Source organism: Perissodus microlepis, chromosome 19 (genome assembly GCF_051167445.1).
Source record: "Perissodus microlepis isolate ML-2025 ecotype Zambia chromosome 19, ASM5116744v1, whole genome shotgun sequence".
NCBI classification, from domain to species: Eukaryota; Metazoa; Chordata; class Actinopteri; order Cichliformes; family Cichlidae; genus Perissodus; species Perissodus microlepis.
In genome coordinates, this window is record NC_140479.1 from 25,043,960 (window position 1) to 25,060,844 (window position 16,885).

Sequence of the window (16,885 nt, forward strand, 5' to 3'; positions counted from 1 at the left end):
TCACACAGCAGTCTGCTCTTGACATCAGCTGCTAAAATATACACTTTATGCTCTGCAAATTGCTCTTGAAAAGCACTGTGTAAAGTGTCTAATCAGCCACTGCTTTTTTTTTTTGTGAGATAAAATCTGAGAAAATGATCTCAAGAAAAGAAGCCATTTAGTTTTAAATGAGACGCATTAGATGGTTTTCCTTCAATAATCTTGTTTTCAAAAAATCTTTTTAGCTTGGTAAAAGAATATGTGGAAACAAAGAAACTATGTTTGATTAACTTTTCCTTTTGCAGATACCAGTCTGGATAATTGACTGTGCTATTTTCTGATATAATTTCACATTAAAGGCTTTAGACACCAGACACAGTCACAAACACTGCTAATGCTTTTCAGTTGTGTGGGTTGTTTTTTTTTTACATAAATGTCTTTGTGATGAGACAAAAAGCCTTTCTCAAACAATCTTTCAAAAACACGATTTATATTTAATGGCGTTGCTCTTTTTATGAAACATATTTGTTTCATAACAGTAACTTGGGTGATGAGTAGCATTGCAGTTTTATTATTTTTAATCTAAATAAAAACTCTGTTTCTTTGCTTGATAGGTGATCTCAAAAGCTGTTTGAGAGAAAAGTAAATCAATATTTACCCAATAATGAATTTGGAGCTTCATTTCTGCCAACATTCACACTTTTTATAAGCGGACATCTCTTAAGTAGTCGAGGTGGCAAAAGGCAGTCAACAAACAAGGTCGGAAAATGCAAACACATTTATTTTAGGCGGGATTTCCAAACTTCCTGTTCTATAGTTATCTATGGAAGGTCTCTGTTGTGTCTTTATTGCAGTTGTGTAATGACCAGCACACATTATGCCTTTTCTCGCTCCCGCTCTCTCTGGCTCTCTTGCTCATCGGTTCGGCTTTGACATTTAAAAGTGCTGCAGATCTCATGCAACGTAGTGTTTGCCAAATGCCACAGCTATAGTTGAACATTTGAAAAGCGCTCAACGATTCAAGGCCAGAAATGAATGATGGAAATACGGTATTATTTATTTCAGAACCGCTTCGTGTTCCTTAACAAAATGGAAATGAATGAATGAGGAAAAGATGGTTTGAATTACCCTCTTTACTGAGCAAAATCCAACAAAGCATATTTACAACTACACGTGAAGTATGCACAGAAATAACCTAATGCACAGTCTTTCAAGGTGGAGGTGAATAAACATTTACATTAGGTCAACACATTGTTAAATGGCTTGCGTAAAGATCCTGTAAGGTTGGTGTTAAAATGCACAAGAATCTAATTATGGAGAACCATTACACAAAACACTTGCAACAACAAAAGCAAAGTCAAAGCTAAAAGTGGCTTTTTAAGCAAACAGTAGCATATTATTCAGGTTAATAAGCATCATCTACACTTGAATCCTTGCAATCTAAGCTGGCTGATGTTTTAGCCCCATAGCCAGCTGCATAGCAGTGTGGCTGTTGTATGTGAAAGCCTTACACCCCCAAGTTGTGTGTTTTGGTGTTTTAACAATGACTTATCGTTTTACTCCTTTTGTCTGTCAGCATGAACGCTGACAAGATTAAATCTGGAGTGCAGAAGAAGATTCACTGGATCACGTCTGGCTTCTTTGGCCTCATACATTCGACTGAGCTTCATATCATTCTTGTGCCCGTTCGTCCACAAAGTCACTTACGCGTAGTTTTCTTGAGGATCGGCATTATTTGCAACAACACTCGGCAAATCTGCCGCAATGGTGGAGGTGTAAAGGCGCGGCATTCTGTGAGACACCGTCAGGACGCTTGACCCTTGTCGCTTGTCTTTTGCTTTTCCTTTTCTCCAGGGCAGGAAGTGGAGACACAGGTAAGAGAGGAATTTGTTATGCAGCGAAGCATAAATGAATGGGTTGTAGCAAGCGGAGCTCATGGCAAAGAGGTGACTGGACACCTGGATGACGTTGATATAGTTCTTCCCCAGGATGGAGAAGTCTGTGTCCAGGTCACGGATCAGGTTCACCACCTGTGGAGTAAACATCGGTATCCAAAACATTAATTCAAGGGACAATTGCCATTTTTCTACTGCCAACAGATAGACTAGCAAAGAAATACAAATTAGAAAAAGTAAAATTGCTAAGTTGGCACAAAAAAATAAACAAAAGAAAAGAAAAGAAAAGAAAAGAAAATACCAATTTCTTCACCATATAAAGAGTCTTTCCTGGCTGACTTGAAAACTCTAAACATCGAGTCACTGTACCCAATTGAACTGTCAGTTTGTGTGCAGACTGAGATGTGTTTATTGCTGAGGCAGACTGTGTTCCCTCTGGACAAAGGCAGGCTGGCTGTTTCTCCCTGTTTTATCCCTCCCTCAAAGTTAAGATGACCTGCTAAGATCTGATTCATAAGGTGGAACCTCTCCTAATTTAGAATCCCATATATTTGCATATCCTTCAAACGAGCAATCTCATGTTTTGTTCACCTGTAAAGGAAGCCAGGAGAAGGCAAAGCAGAGAACGGACACCAGCAGCAGGCAGAAGGTCTTCTTCCTCCGTCTGCTCCAGGTGGCCCGTGCAGATCTCAGCTCCGTGCATGCTGTCAAGCTCGAAGTCATCCTGTGTTTCAGCTGATAGGAAATGGCACAGTAGGAAATGGAGACAGCAACCAGTGGGACAAAGTAGGAGAAGAAGAGAATGAAACAGGAGTAAATGAGGCGACCCTGCTCCTGGCCATCCCAGAACTCCTCACACACAGCCATCTGCAGGCCTGCAGCCTGGAGGTCCAGGTAGACAGTGTGCAGTGCCGTAGGCGTGGATAAAGCCAGAGAGGAGAGCCAGATCAGGACCACAAGAACCCAGCAGAAGCGGTAGCCTGCTCTCTTTCGGATGGGATAAGCCACAACTACGTAACGATCCACCGCAATGGCCATGAGGGAGAGGACGGCCGCGTAAACAGCTGCGGATTGCATGACGGTGACAAAATGGCACATGTGGGATCCAAACACCCATCCGCGCTTATCAAATGCATAGGACGCGGTCAAAGGGACGCAGAAGACGCACATCACCAGGTCGACGAGTGCCAGGTTGCTGATGAGAAAATTGGTCGTGTTGTGTCTTTTCTTATTGTGCCAGATGAGGAAGAGCAGGAGGAGGTTGCCAGAGCACGCAACCAGGACCACAGCAGAGTAGAGAGGGATGAAGATGAGCTTCAGGTTAAACAGGAGGTCGAGCCCAGAGAAAGAGGGGGCTGAGAACTGGGAGGCTGAGAAGATGGAGCGAGAAGAGTTGCAGCAGGAAGAGGAGGACGACGAGGAGTCAGGCAAGAGCAAAGATGAAGAGGAGGCTGGAGTAGAAAAGTTCACCTTGGTTCGATTCAGTGATCTTTCCCAGTCCATAGCTGCGGAAATAACCAGCATATTTTGCATGACTCAATTAATATTTCTGTGTAATTTATTAATCAACATTTTGATTGAAGCCAGTATGGCAGCGTCTGGGTGTTTAAACGTTTTAAAAGGCTAATTGAAGCTCATCTTCAAAACTCTCAGCACACATTTTTCTCTTTACTTCTCCAAAAGCCTTTCCAGTTATCTTTGATCCATTATCTAAAGTATTGAAAAAAAGGAAGAAAGCTCACATTGACTGAACGGATGATTTCTGGTTATGAAAAGCAGAAATCATCCTCAAAATCATAGTAACTTCTCAGAGGCAGTCATCTCACACATCTGCTGGAACATCTGCACTTATTAATCTAGGCTGACGTCAGTGATTTTTATTGTCGCTCAGAAATAAGAAATACTCATCAACTGGCATCACACAATCAGATGTTATGCAAGAGTGTGAAAATGGGCATGAATGCAGATTCGTTTCACATTCTGTGACTGCTGAATGAGAGACTTGGCTGTGAGAGAAGAAAGGAAAAAAATCACTGAATAAAATGAGAGTGAAACCACAGAAAATTGTAAGATCAGAGGAGGAGTCTATGAATAATACCTGTAGTCAAAATGGGGCTGAATGGTGTAATTTTGGCATGAGCACTGGCTACAGTTTCAACTTTCATTGACATGAAAAAACGGCTACAAATATTGTTTCATCTAAAAAACTCACACAACCAAGAAAAGAAGATATTTATGCCCAAAATTCAGACTTTAAGTCATTTAATAACATGTACATTGTTCATGTAATTTTGTTACAATTTAATGTCTTTGATTTGGTATACATTAAGTTTATACCCAACACATTTTCCTTAATGATTCATTTTGTTTTGTTTTGCATGTTTTATATATTTAGCTGCTGTTTTAATTTAAAAAAAAATTGCATATTGCATTACATTAAGCAAATAATAGTAATAATAAAAAATAATAATTAATGGGCCGACTGCCTCATTATGCGTTCATCATACTGAATGTGAACAATCATAAAAGTGTAATTTCCCAAGGAAGCTAATTAAATCATGATCAGAGCAGATATTCTTCCCTTACTGACTCAACCAAGTTCCTTATTGACCTTTTCTGATCAGGCCGCTCATAATGATTCATGCAACCACATCTTCTCTAAGATACAAAAGGGATCCAAAATCATTCATAAACATGAATAGGATCAACCTATTTTTAACCTGAAGTGGTCGATCTCGGATTGAAAATTTATTTCCTCAAAAGGAAGAAGACCTGAGTCAAATTTTGCAATCAGCCACTTGGCAATTTTTCTGAAGTGCAGAGTAAATGAAAAAGTACCTGTTGGAGATTTCAGATGCACCTGTTTGAGTCCTTTTCCTGCAGGGAGTCCCGCTGTTGTGCAGCCACACGCATTTGCTGCAGCTTGCTCTGCTTCAGAATAAAGAGGTGTGCTCTTTCTCTCTCTCTCTCTCTCCCTCCAACAAGGCATACAGTAAGGGCTGAAGTGAGTGAGTGAGTCACCTCCAGTAAAATCATTCTAATCTCCTATAATATTTCTCTTGGGGAGTGCATCTCAGCTAGATAATGACAAATTTATGATGACCTTGAGCCTCTTTATGGTATAATATCACTCATGACATCATTATCATTTTTCTAGTGGGACTTACATTATGTCTGAGATTTTATATACTCAAATTATGCCCTTTATGTTAACATTCCTACAGCATTCTCACTCGTGTTATCACAAGTTTGGTTAGAAACAGGCATTGGGATGGAAACACCAATTATTATTTTGAATATGTTGTGCACCCCCGCCCTCCACGGAGCGCCATGAATGAAGGATCCTGCTGTGAGGTTCTCCACAAAGCGGACACTTTCTAGACAAAGCATTTGGGAAACAGAATACAAATTGAACAATTAAGATGTTTCTCCAGCAGTTCGCATTCATTATTCATAATCTCAAAACTAATTTGAAAAAAATTGTGAGTCTCAGTCAAAACCAGCATGATCGAATGATTCATCAAGGGTAATACTGAATGGCATTCATTGCTTGACTGTTTTGCTGCTTGAAGGGGGCACAGATCTCATTGTGAAGATAATTAAGATGCCCAAAAGTTCCAGTTAATCATATTCATGTGCAGAAACCACGTAGTCTCCAGATTTTCATCAAATTCAGAGCAGAAAGTGCCGCCGCTATTTTAAAGTACTTGTTAGTATGAACTTCTTACGATGACATTTTAGGCTCAAAATCTTCTAACATAAAGGTACGATATCATTAGTGTTTCAATTTCAATGGAGCTCTAGTAAGTGTTGCTTTGAAATGCTGCTTTTAATTAATACCGATATTTACATGGCATTCACATTTTAATATTGATTGCTACAACATGGTAAACGATGAGGACATGGCCATTTTTCCTGCCTTTAAGAGTAAATTTAGCACTATTGGGAGAAGCTTAAAATCTGGCTTGTTTGTAGAGAAGACTCAAAGCACTGAACATACAGCCACTGTAATGGTTTTCTGTCTGTTGCTCATTTTTCTGTGTGATGTTTACTGTTAGGACACATCAGAACAGTTTAAAATAACACAGACTGGTCTGCTTTAGAGCACACAGCCTCTCCTTCCACAGACCACTTTTTCCCACTTTCATTTAACTGGACACTGATGTGGACAGGGCTGTCGAGCTGGCCTTTCTTCAGTCTGATAAGTTCCTGTGGTGAAGGTAACAGTTTGTTCTAGCAGCATCCACGAAGTAATCAAATGGTGTACCACCTCAGAGTCTTCCTTTACGGTGACCACTCTAGTTCTGAATCACTTGTACATGTCATGTATACTATGGCCAAGTGTGGGAGACGTGACAGCTACAGGTGTTTAGCTATTTTCAGCTAATTGCTCTCTTTTTTTCACTGTGCCACCAGAAAGCACACAGCAAAACCTCACGTGTGTCACAAAAAGCAAGCGGCCCCATTACGTGTCCTCCTGATGGAGCCTTTGTGGTGGGCTTATTTTCAGGTCCTAGACAGGGGTTCTGCTTGTTTGATGACTGAGTGCCAATTTAGGGAGACAGCATTCAGCTGAGGGCTGCAGAAGAAAAATGCACCCATCAAACAAACTAAGTGCAAATGTAATAATTCATGTATTAAATACTGAGCAGCCAGAAGTCTGTTCAGATTTGCTATTTTAGGTAATGTTGGAAATGTGTTGGTTGAAAGGATGGTGGTGGGTTATGGTGCTTTTGTCACACCAGTCATCACCAGTTGTATTTAGAAATACTTTTTTTTAAACAGTTCATCTAGTTTGCACTGGATTAAATGTGCAGTAGTTCCTGCTGTCATTGGGTCTGCACAGAATGCTACTGAAGGCCACACTCTGACATTGAATACATTAAATACACAAGCAAACCACTGCTCCCCAGCGGGACACGGGAAACATACATACATGGATAAATATACATATTTGCTACAATCTAATCTGACGTCCCTTTCAGCGCTTGAGTGACTGTCAAATGTACAAATTTATACAATTAATATTTAATTCTGTAAATATTGAAGATGTTGGCACAGTTTCTTATGCAACATTTCATCAAGATCTGTCCACTAATCTAGGAAACATACAATCATTTATAGATAAAATACGATCATTACAGTATGGTGATGATGTTCAGTTCCCACATATCCACGCTTTACTGTGGAACTTACCAAATCATAAGCTAGTCCACCTCAGAGAAAGTTGCACTGAAGATATATCCCCCCAAAATTACAAACTTGCTTGTGTTGATATTAGCAAAGAGTTGCTTTTTTTCCTTCAGAGATTTTCTTTCTTCACCACATCCTGTTTATAGGAGCTCCACTAAACTGCAGCTGCCGCTACTGGGATTTTTATTAACAAGGGACCTTGCTGGGAGGAATTTACTTCAGCTGTCTCAGTGTTGGGACTGTGACCATAGATCCCAATACAGATTGTACTGAGGGTCTGTAGATTTGGACATGTAAGTTATATGCGACTAGGAATGGGTTTATAGTTGAGAGAGCCTCTGCTATATGCAGAGGTAGAGTGGGAGGCATCCCACTGAGAAGCTGCAGCAGATAAAATGAGAGCAATGTAAATTAAAAATTTAATTATGAAGTATTCATTTTTGTACTTTCTGTGCAAGGGAATCAATCCATGAGCTCTCATTTGAAGCATTTCATTGAAAGTTGTGACAGATATTTTTGGAACATAATATATAATATATAATAATTAATAAACAAAGACATGAAAGATCACATTTTTGGGGGTTAGCTATTTTTTAGCTATTTTTATTTTTAACGGACTAATCTTTGGGGCTAAATGGCTTTTTGAAACTCTCTTTCTATGTGGACATCAAAGTAGATTTCATTATTAACATACTCCAGTGATGAAAATGTCATTTTAATTACTGCTGAGCCCGAGCCAGATTTTAGTTTCTTCCCACTCAGGGCTTCATAGTGTCTATTATCCCAGTCCAACCTATTACCACAAACCACGTCTCTGTGAGACCGCTACAGCTGGTCCCTAAGTATTATTAATAATGGTAAGGATGTTCTAGAAAAAGCTAAATAAAGTCTACTTTATTAAATCAAAGTAACTGTCAGAATATGTTCTCCACTTGAATGAGAAATGAGGACAAAGACTGTTTTGTTGAGATGCTTTTTCTGATCTCACTCTCTCAGCCGTTTAGATCCAAGAGTAATCTAATTCAAGGGACATCCAAAGGTTTTCATGTCAAGGACCCCCCAATTGAATTAAGTCCTATTAAATAATGATGCCATGGCTGCTGTTACTCAAATGAACACAATTTGATTCAGTTTATTTAATTCAGAATTACACTTGGATGCCAATCAATAAATCGTCTGTACGCTTTAATACATATTACCTTTAAGAAGTTTATAATGCCCTTTTTCGAGCTGTACCACTTTAAAGAGTTGTTGTGACTTTGGTTATTTTGTAGGGATTCATTTGTAGCTCCGAGAGGAATCACTAGAATTTTCTACATATAAACTGAATATATACAATATAACCAGCCAATGACTAGCTTTCAATGAGGACAATGAAATTGTCTCACAGAATTGACAAATGAAATAAAAACAACAGCCAATACTGACCAATACTGCCTTCGAGTTCCTAGCTTCCACGCACAAAAAGCCTAAACAACTTGTAATTTGAGCAGCCCTGCCTGCCCACAGCTTCCACTTGTCCTTTCACAACTTGCAGTCTTCGAGTTCAAGCAGAGATACCAGTGTGATATCATGAGTCATTTCCTTTCAAGAGTTAAAGACCTCTTCTCTCGAAAATGTGTTTTTCTTGCTCCTACTTGATTCAAATGTGTGACCTTCATTGTGGAGAAGGATGCATGTTCAAAATTTAACGCTAGAATTTGCTGAAGGAGGCCAACTTTCTCTCTGTGCTGCTTAAATTTCAGCTACCCTGAAATTTTGAAAGGAAGATATTTACATTTTCATCCATTTTTTTTTAGGATATGTGTGTTTCAAAACATGTTCACTGTGCACCATTTCAGACACAAATTATTATTCCAAACCAAGCGGAGCATTTTATCATGTCTGGTGGTCTTTACTTTATGTCATTCAGAGCCACGAGGGACTTTGTAAAACAGGCTGTGGACTCGCTGTGACTGCTAAAGTCGCTGGCTTGTAAAATGGTGAATGAATCAAACTCGGTTCTTTGCTGCCTTCTATAGGTATTAAGAGGCCAAATAGTTGCCGTGTACTGCTAATCAAATGCACTTGATTATTTGATCCTCAGTAAGTGTGAGCATTTGGGTTTTATCGCAAAGCCAATAAGAAAAGACAACAGCATTAATCTTCGGGAAACAATTGTTGCTCCCTATCAATCTGGGAAGAGTTTTCAGGCCATTTCCAAACAGTTTGAAGTCCATCATTCTACAGCAAGAAGGACTGTTCAGAAGTGAAAGACAGTTAAGGGAGTTACCAGTCTTCCCAGGAGTGGATGTCCCAGCCAATTCAGACCATGGTCAGACCATGTAATGTTCAGAGAAACTGCAAAAAAAACAAAAACAGGGATGCATCTCAAACTCTACAGGCCTCAGTTGGCGTGTTAAAATTTAAAGTTCTTAACAGTGCAATTAGAAAAAAGACTGAACACGTATGGTTTGTTCTGAAGAGTTTCCAGAAGAAAGTCTCCTCTTACTAAAAGGAACATGGCAGGACAGGTTAGGTTTGCAAAATTGCATTTGAACAAATCACAGGACTTCAGGAACTATGTCATTTGGACAGGTGAGACCAGTGGAAATGTCTGCACAGTTGCATTTTTGGCAAAAATCAACCATATCAGCACAAATACCTCATACCAACTATCAGCACGGTGGTGGAGGGGTGATCATTTTGGCTTGCTTTATAGCCACAGGATCCGAGCACCTTGCTGTCACAGAGTCACCATAAACTCCTTTGTAAAAAAGTATTCTAGAGTAATGTGAAGCTATCTGAGAGCTTAAGAATATGGGTCATCCAACAGGACAATGATCCCTAGTACAGCAGCAACTTTACGTCAAAGTCCAGACCTCAACCTGATTGAACCTTAAGAGAGCTGCACATAAAGAATGCCTGCAAATCTCACTGAACTGAAGCAACACTTTATCAGTCTCTCATATCCTGGAGAGAATGATAAATTCAAAAAAAATATTTTTTTGTTGTACCACTGAAGAGGATTCTGCAAGCTACTGAATAATGTGGTGTACTTCACACACACACACACACACACACACACACTTTGACATAGCTTGGTTTAAAAAGTAATGAAAAAGTCTCATATGTGGTGTGTTGTTGCTCATTTAAAGTTACATTTAAATGATTTAACTTGGTTAGAATCAGATGATTTTTTTTTTTTTTTTTATTATGTCCTGGTATATAAAATCTCAGAACTGAAAGAAAGTGCACTTCATTTGTCACCACATTGCACGTCTAAGCCCTAAAATACCCCCTTGATGATACGCCATATTGTACCAGACCCAGCATTTTCACTCCCAAAATCTAAAGCAATTCAACAACACTGTCCTTGGAGCTAACAAGCAGACAAATGAACACAATACCATTTACCATTTTTTTAAATATTTTATTGAAACATCATTAAAAACTTCTACATGAAATTAACAAAATGTTACACAGTATGTTACAATATTTTTCTGGACTGAATCACATCCATTCTAATTTATGATGTCAGCCTTTTAATGACAGAAAAATAACATTTCGACAAATGAATGCATCGTTAACATCACTTCTCATGTGACGCTACATATGGTCCTCAATATGTAGTATATGTAGTTAAGAGCCATTCTCGTAAACATAGTAGGAGACACGGATTACAGCTAGAGGACAAAAAGGTATCATTTCACGTTCTTTATTAGGTGTTCTCAAGGTGCAGTGTCATTGAATAGAGAGGACAAAATGCATGTGAGTTAATAAGTGTTTAACACTCAGTTGCTGGGGATACAGACAGTGATGAGAGGCTATAATCGCTGATAACAAAGGCTTTAGCCAAAACACTGCAATGACACAATATGAGAGCAGGAAGTCACGTTTACCGACTATATAGGAAGTAAGTTCTTCTTTCCATGTTACCATTTTAATTCACTCATTTCTCTGGCTGGTGAGCATCATCTTCATCCGGTTTCTGCATCTCTGCCTCTGCGTCCTCTCCGTTTTGCATTTGGTCTGACTCTGCTGATTCCTTATTCTGAGAGGGCCTCAGGAGATATTCCAGCTCTTCTGCACTGATGGCCACCTTCTCTGGAATCAACCACCTCTTGAAGTGTTCGAGAGCACTGCAAAGGGATGAAGGGCACAAATAGTTTAGGGTGTTAACCTCTTAAGCCCCAACGCCCCCTGATGCGGGGGCAAAAGGCAGGAGATCAGTTAGGCTTGGGGCTTAAGAGGTTAAGATAAGAAGCAGGCCATCTCCAGATAACTACTAGACACTTTGAAAGATAAAGATTAAAGTAATTTTGTATTGGGATGAGTAAATGCCACATAGTCTCTTGAATTTAAGGAAAAGTGGAAACAGTGAGATGAGTTATTGCTGTAATATGTTAAGTTAGAAAGACATAGGAAAGAAATGCGCAAATGATACAATCACATCTAAAGATGCAATGACTATAAAAAAAAAATAAAAAAAAATCCTCCTCCAGCAGGATGATTTTTCACATCATGTCCATGTCCTACCTCTCATCCATGTCCCCCCCTTGGAAGAGCTCTGAGGTCTGGGTATCGTGTAGAAACCTATCCCAGCATTCCTTCTTGGCTTGAGATAAGGAGTGCAGCATGTCCCTGGAGGTCACATCACTGGACTGGCCCTTTATCTTCTTCAGGCGGTTTTCTGGAGCGAAATGTAGCCAAAAATGTCAGTTTTATAGCTCGGATCAAAGTTACGACATAGATTTTGAATTAAGAATCAAAGAAGAGTGTGAGTTTTGGTACAATGTGTCATATAAGGCCAGCAAAGATAGCAGATATGCAAAATAACCATTTAGGGGTTAAAGGACTGGTTAGGCTGTAACGGATGTAATGAATTTATTTCAGATGAAAATTAAGAACACCTACTGAACAAATAAAACATTTAACTCACGAGAAATAAATAAGTGCTGATCTTTCTTTGATTAGGAGGAAAAAAAAGAAAAAGAAAAAAAAAAAAACACCTTCTGCAGCAATCTTGTCTTTTTTAATCATGTGTGAGTACATACTGTCAAGTGTTTTGTAACAATGTTAAAGTAGTTATAGTTTTTTATTTTTATTGGTTGTCATTTTTTAACATTTTGTTCATGGTTCAGTTTTTTTTCCCCCCATGAGTTTTATTTCTATCGCTTTAAGGTACACAGAGGGACTATCGAGAGCGTCCTGAGCAGCTGCATCACTGTCTGCACTGCACTGCACCGTATCTGAGCGCAATACCCTACAACAGATAGTGAGAACAGCTGAGAAGACCATTGGAGCCTCTCCTCCCTCCATCACAGACACCTCCACTAGTATTGTGGAGGACCCCATACACCCCTCACACACACTCGTCACCCTGCTGCATTTGGCAAGAGGTAACGGCCCTCACTGGAAGACTGAGAAACAGTTCCATCCACCCAGACGTCAGACTCCTGAACACTGACTGACACACATCACTACCTCAAGCACTTATCTACACAATCTGACACACACACACACACACACCAAGTTACATTTTGCACAATGCTCAGTCTTTTGCACAACTCGCTGTCATTGTTGCGCTTTTCTATTGCATTGTTGTGTCTGCATTGTCTTGTGCCTGTATCGTTCTATTCTGTCTGGTGTTGCACTGTCTTGGTTTAGTTTTTTGCAGTTTTTGCACACTTGCACTTTATGTAGTCCTGTATTGATTGTCTTTTATATGTTATATGTAGCACCATGGTATGGGGCAGAACATTAAACAGCGGAAGGCTGTAATAAAATAATTGACAGATGACGCATCTGTGACACATGCCATATTTTTTGGAACGCCCTTATTCACAAAAGGTCGCCACAGGATATTTGATCAGCAGTTTTTACACCGGATGCCCTTCCTGGCCCAACCCCAGAGGGATCTGTGTCTCCTTCTGGGATCAAACCAGGGATCCGTCACTTGTTAGGCAAATGTGTCAGCCACTACAAAAACATGGAGAATAAATAGGCAATTCAAGCCTGCTATGCTGAAGAAAACTATCTGGTTTCATTTTGCATCTTATCATTTCCATGCCTCTTGCTGACAGACAGCGAGGAGACATGACAGGAAGTCTGTAGTCTTGAAAAGCTTTTAAAAAAAGGAAATACCTAGAGTGGCTATGTAAATCTCAGAATCCTCCATGGGTTCCCATTTGGCACTAGATGGACTGGTATCTGTCCCATTTGCTTGTCCATTAACCTGCACAGGCGGGTGAAATGAGTCTTTGAAGTCTGTGCTGCCCTCCGGGGTCGCCTCAGTCTGCACCTCCGGCAGGCTGGAGCAGATCTCGGACCAAAGCTCCCCGCTGGACCGAACCTCCTGTTTCTCGAAGTCGTCTATCATTCTGGTGCGCCCACTGGGTAAAAGGGACTAAGACCCTTTTCTTTGAGCGATACTTGCGTGAGATGTTTGGAAGGTACATACAATTAAGACAAATCAGAAAGCTGATGGTTCGGTTTACATTTACGGCTAAGCTGGTTACTGACCAACTACATGGATAATTACTGTGCATTTAAACGTTTTTCGAGCAGTTTGTTACCATAAAGAATAGAAACATAACTTACCTGTGTGGAAAAACCTCAAAAGGCTAGAAATGATTAACGCAGATATATTATTTTAATGATTAAAGTTTAGCGTTGCTAGCTAACCATATCCATGATCTACAACCTTAAACGACCGACAGCCCACTTCCTCTTTCAGATATATTTGATTAGACGCTGTACCCGCCCGTCAAGCAATTTTGAGAGCTGATTGGTTAGTTTGGGCTTCACATATAAAAGGTTAGTTTCTCATTGGGCTGTGGTTTGCTGAGGAGGGGATTAGGAAATGTGTCTCCGCTGGAAGTGACCGCGGCTGAGCTACCGAGGTAAACAAGGGCTACCGGCCTCTACTGAATTCGTTTATATGGGGGTATTTACTATTTTAAAAAAAGCACAATAATCATTTGCAACGGTATAATGATAGTATCCGCTTATAGTGTAACGTAAACTTGCTGTTATAGCCGTAACATGTGCTGCTGTACCGCTCGCTGTCTGTCTGTCAAGTTTACTGTAATTAGTGAATTTGCACTGCCACATTTGGACATCTTACAAATGACCTAAACTGCCGTCTCGATTACCACGCGGAGAATACAGCCAGGCCGTTGAATGCATTTTACAGTAATCTGTGTGTCGTGTACTCAGGGTTACAAGCGCTGATCATCGCGTCCCTGCAGAGAGATTCGGTGTAGGAGATGCGAGCGGCGCTGCGCCTGGCAGTAGTGGCAGTCCCCATGGGTGTGCTGCTGTCCCGGACAATGGCGTGGATGTCCAGCGGCAAAACAAATCCAGAGCTTATCAGCAGGCTAAGGGGTAAAGGGTTTGAGCTTTGATATCTTTGTTGTTGTTTGTGACCTTTCTTGACTTTCTTGAGGGTTGGGACTGTAGTTACATGTTGCACAGGTTGATTTGGAGTCATCATCTCCATTCATTCAACTCAGTATCAATACCTCTTTTTTTCTTCTTTTTCTGCCAGACCATGGCGTGATCCAGAGTGACAGAGTGTTCAATGCCATGCTGGCTACTGACAGAGGACTCTACTCGAGAGACTATCCATATGCAGACTCTCCCCAATCCATAGGTATTTATTTCAGAAGCACTTTCTAAACACACAAATGCATGTTACTGTCAATGCAATAACAAGAGCCTGGGTTTTTTCATCACATTGCATTGTTGAATAATAGCTGTTTTATACAGAAAGATCTGCTGCGACTCTGTTATGAAATTTTGTAATTACAGGCTACAGGGCAACCATCAGTGCACCACACATGGTGAGTAACAAACACTGAACAGTGCTGGGAGGACTAAATGGTTAAACAAAACTTAACAGAAGTTTTCCTGCTGGCCTTACTCGACAGCATGCTCATGCTTTGGAGCTACTAAGTGACAAACTAACTGAAGGAGCGTCGGCACTGGATGTAGGCTCAGGAAGTGGATATCTCACCGCCTGCTTTGCAAGAATGGTAAATTCTGTTAAAAACTTGAGAAGTTTCTTTCTAAATCTCACCACTAGCTAGATGGTTTCACCCATGTATCATGTAACAGAGGTTAAACAGCTGCTTTTTACCATTATATGCAGACAGGGCCCACGGGTAGAGTGGTTGGCATTGAACACATCGATGAACTGGTTCAGATGTCAATCAAAAATGTTCAAGCTGACGACCCGGAGCTGCTGTCCTCTGGACGCATCAAACTAGTTGGTGAGTCAGGAGACTTCAAACTTAAACTCATGCCACTTTTATTTATTGAGATTTAAAGCACGTGGCTGCAAAACAAATACAATTCATATCTGGGTATGTCCACAGTGGGAGATGGAAGACTCGGCTACCCAGATGGAGCGCCGTATGATGCCATTCATGTTGGTGCAGCTGCAGCCACTGTTCCTAAGGCTGTAAGGACACAGGCTTTACTCTTGTCAGAATAAAATGCAATAAAAATAGGCATAAGGCACTCATTCAGCTATAACTGAAGCCTGCAAACAAGGCACAGAAGGCTGTGGTGTATCTACAGCTATATTACAGTCATTATAACCCAATCAGTTGTCTCTAAAATAACTTTATCAAGTATGTTAAGCTTCGAAGGTACTTGAAATGCATTCTAAAGACAGACTGCGCTGAATTAATGCCATGAATAAAGTGAAAAAGTATGAAACTTTTTTTTTTTTTTTTAAATCCCGTCTTTCCTTATGGAAGCTCTTGGAGCAGCTGAAACCAGGTGGGCGGTTGGTTCTCCCAGTGGGCCCTGATGGTGGCAGTCAGGTGCTAGAGCAGTATGATCGGCAGAGTGACGGGAGCTTCCTCAAGAAGGCTTTGATGGGAGTGGTTTATGTCCCCTTGACTGACAAGAGGCACCAGTGGCCTGGGTAAGAAAAAAAAAAAAAAAGAAGCCTTAAACCCCTTGAACTCTTACACAAAAAATGAGGAAGTCACCTGTGCCTGCTATCCTTCCTTCTTTCCCCAGAGGTGAGCTCTGACTGCAGTGTGGTTGCCCTTGCAGGAGGTGGCGTTGGTGCTGCGTCTCCGGGGCCCTGTAACACCTCTTATAGTTCAACTGAGCTTCTGTCTTAAGGACCACCTGCTCTGCTAGGTTGTCACCTAGCAACATGAAAGGAGGATATTGCTCTGTTTGCCTGGCCAGATTGTCTTCCAAGAGCGATAAAACAATGAATGACTAAATAAGTCTCCAGCGGTCTACTGATTAGCTTCTTCCCAGAATCCTGTGATTCATTTAGAGTGATGCAAGTACAGTAGATCACAGGGGGAAAAAAGGGCTGTACACAGTATTATTTCTGGGGAAGTTTGTGAAGTGTAATAATGGGTTTGTTGAGATTACAGCATGAAAAGCTCTAAGGTATGTGAATGCTTGTGCTGATTTCAGATGGATGGTAAAATTGTGTGTGGGAATGATTTGGATACATATGCAGTAATACTTGCAAAAGTTCAAACCTGGGAATTTTAATAAACGTTTAGCAAATTGACAAAGTAATATATTTTTGTGGGAAGAATGCTTCTTACTCATTTAACAATATAATGTGTGTGCAGAATAAATCACATGTAACACTGTAATTATAGAGCAGGGTTAGGAAGTTGTGCCAAAACATAATAATCTGATACATTTTCGGAATCATATAAGTAACGTAATCATATGTAAATATTGGATTTAATAATAAAACCAAGTAATTAAATATTTTAGTGACTGCTGTTATTCCAAAAAGACTGAAAATAAACACATAACTGGGGTAAACAAGCCTTTTTTTGAGATGC

General features: G+C 40.2%; 3 protein-coding genes across 7 annotated transcripts; 1 reads left to right on the top strand and 2 right to left on the bottom strand.

Moving 5' to 3' along the window:
- Nucleotides 1-742: 742 nt before the first annotated feature.
- On the bottom strand, nt 743-4,805 carry prlh2r (prolactin releasing hormone 2 receptor). 2 transcript variants are annotated; one of them, XM_084915764.1, is made up of 3 exons: nt 4,713-4,805; nt 2,466-3,379; nt 743-2,009 (listed from the first exon to the last, which is right to left on the bottom strand). In XM_084915764.1, exons 2-3 carry the CDS (start codon nt 3,375-3,377, stop codon nt 1,683-1,685), a joined length of 1,239 nt encoding a protein of 412 aa, XP_084771890.1. In that variant the 5' UTR covers nt 3,378-3,379; nt 4,713-4,805; the 3' UTR covers nt 743-1,682. The 2 variants fall into 2 exon arrangements, with proteins under 2 accessions (XP_084771890.1, XP_084771889.1); XM_084915763.1 differs by lacking the exon at nt 4,713-4,805 and having other exon boundaries at nt 2,466-4,705.
- Nucleotides 4,806-10,458: 5,653 nt separating this feature from the next.
- Nucleotides 10,459-13,428, bottom strand: ccdc32 (coiled-coil domain containing 32). The gene is made up of 3 exons (XM_084914324.1): nt 13,194-13,428; nt 11,586-11,739; nt 10,459-11,188 (listed from the first exon to the last, which is right to left on the bottom strand). Exons 1-3 carry the CDS (start codon nt 13,426-13,428, stop codon nt 10,999-11,001), a joined length of 579 nt encoding a protein of 192 aa, XP_084770450.1. The 3' UTR covers nt 10,459-10,998.
- On the top strand, nt 13,389-16,806 carry pcmtl (l-isoaspartyl protein carboxyl methyltransferase, like). Of its 4 annotated transcripts, none has more exons than XM_084914322.1 (9): nt 13,389-13,501; nt 14,268-14,435; nt 14,599-14,703; nt 14,862-14,893; nt 14,981-15,085; nt 15,202-15,322; nt 15,428-15,513; nt 15,815-15,984; nt 16,119-16,806. In XM_084914322.1, exons 2-9 carry the CDS (start codon nt 14,318-14,320, stop codon nt 16,153-16,155), a joined length of 774 nt encoding a protein of 257 aa, XP_084770448.1. In that variant the 5' UTR covers nt 13,389-13,501; nt 14,268-14,317; the 3' UTR covers nt 16,156-16,806. The 4 variants fall into 4 exon arrangements, with proteins under 4 accessions (XP_084770448.1, XP_084770446.1, XP_084770449.1 ...); XM_084914320.1 differs by lacking the exon at nt 13,389-13,501 and adding an exon at nt 13,875-13,951; XM_084914323.1 differs by lacking the exon at nt 13,389-13,501 and adding an exon at nt 13,877-13,951 and having other exon boundaries at nt 16,083-16,806.
- Nucleotides 16,807-16,885: the final 79 nt, after the last annotated feature.

Bases quoted from the DNA above. Each gene is read 5' to 3' on its own strand.
- prlh2r (XM_084915763.1), bottom strand. From the start codon at position 3,407: ATGCAAAATATGCTGGTTATTTCCGCAGCTATGGACTGGGAAAGATCA. The intron at 2,010-2,465 runs GTGAACAAAACA...TTTACTCCACAG, and splicing joins TCTCCTGGCTTCCTTTACAG to GTGGTGAACCTGATCCGTGA.
- ccdc32 (XM_084914324.1), bottom strand. From the start codon at position 13,428: ATGATAGACGACTTCGAGAAACAGGAGGTTCGGTCCAGCGGGGAGCTT. The intron at 11,740-13,193 runs GTATTTCCTTTT...ATTTCGCTCCAG, and splicing joins GATTTACATAGCCACTCTAG to AAAACCGCCTGAAGAAGATA. The intron at 11,189-11,585 runs GTAGGACATGGA...ATCCCTTTGCAG, and splicing joins GGGGGGGACATGGATGAGAG to TGCTCTCGAACACTTCAAGA.
- pcmtl (XM_084914322.1), top strand. From the start codon at position 14,318: ATGCGAGCGGCGCTGCGCCTGGCAGTAGTGGCAGTCCCCATGGGTGTG. The intron at 14,436-14,598 runs GTAAAGGGTTTG...TTTTTCTGCCAG, and splicing joins GCTTATCAGCAGGCTAAGGG to ACCATGGCGTGATCCAGAGT. The intron at 15,323-15,427 runs GTGAGTCAGGAG...GTATGTCCACAG, and splicing joins TGGACGCATCAAACTAGTTG to TGGGAGATGGAAGACTCGGC.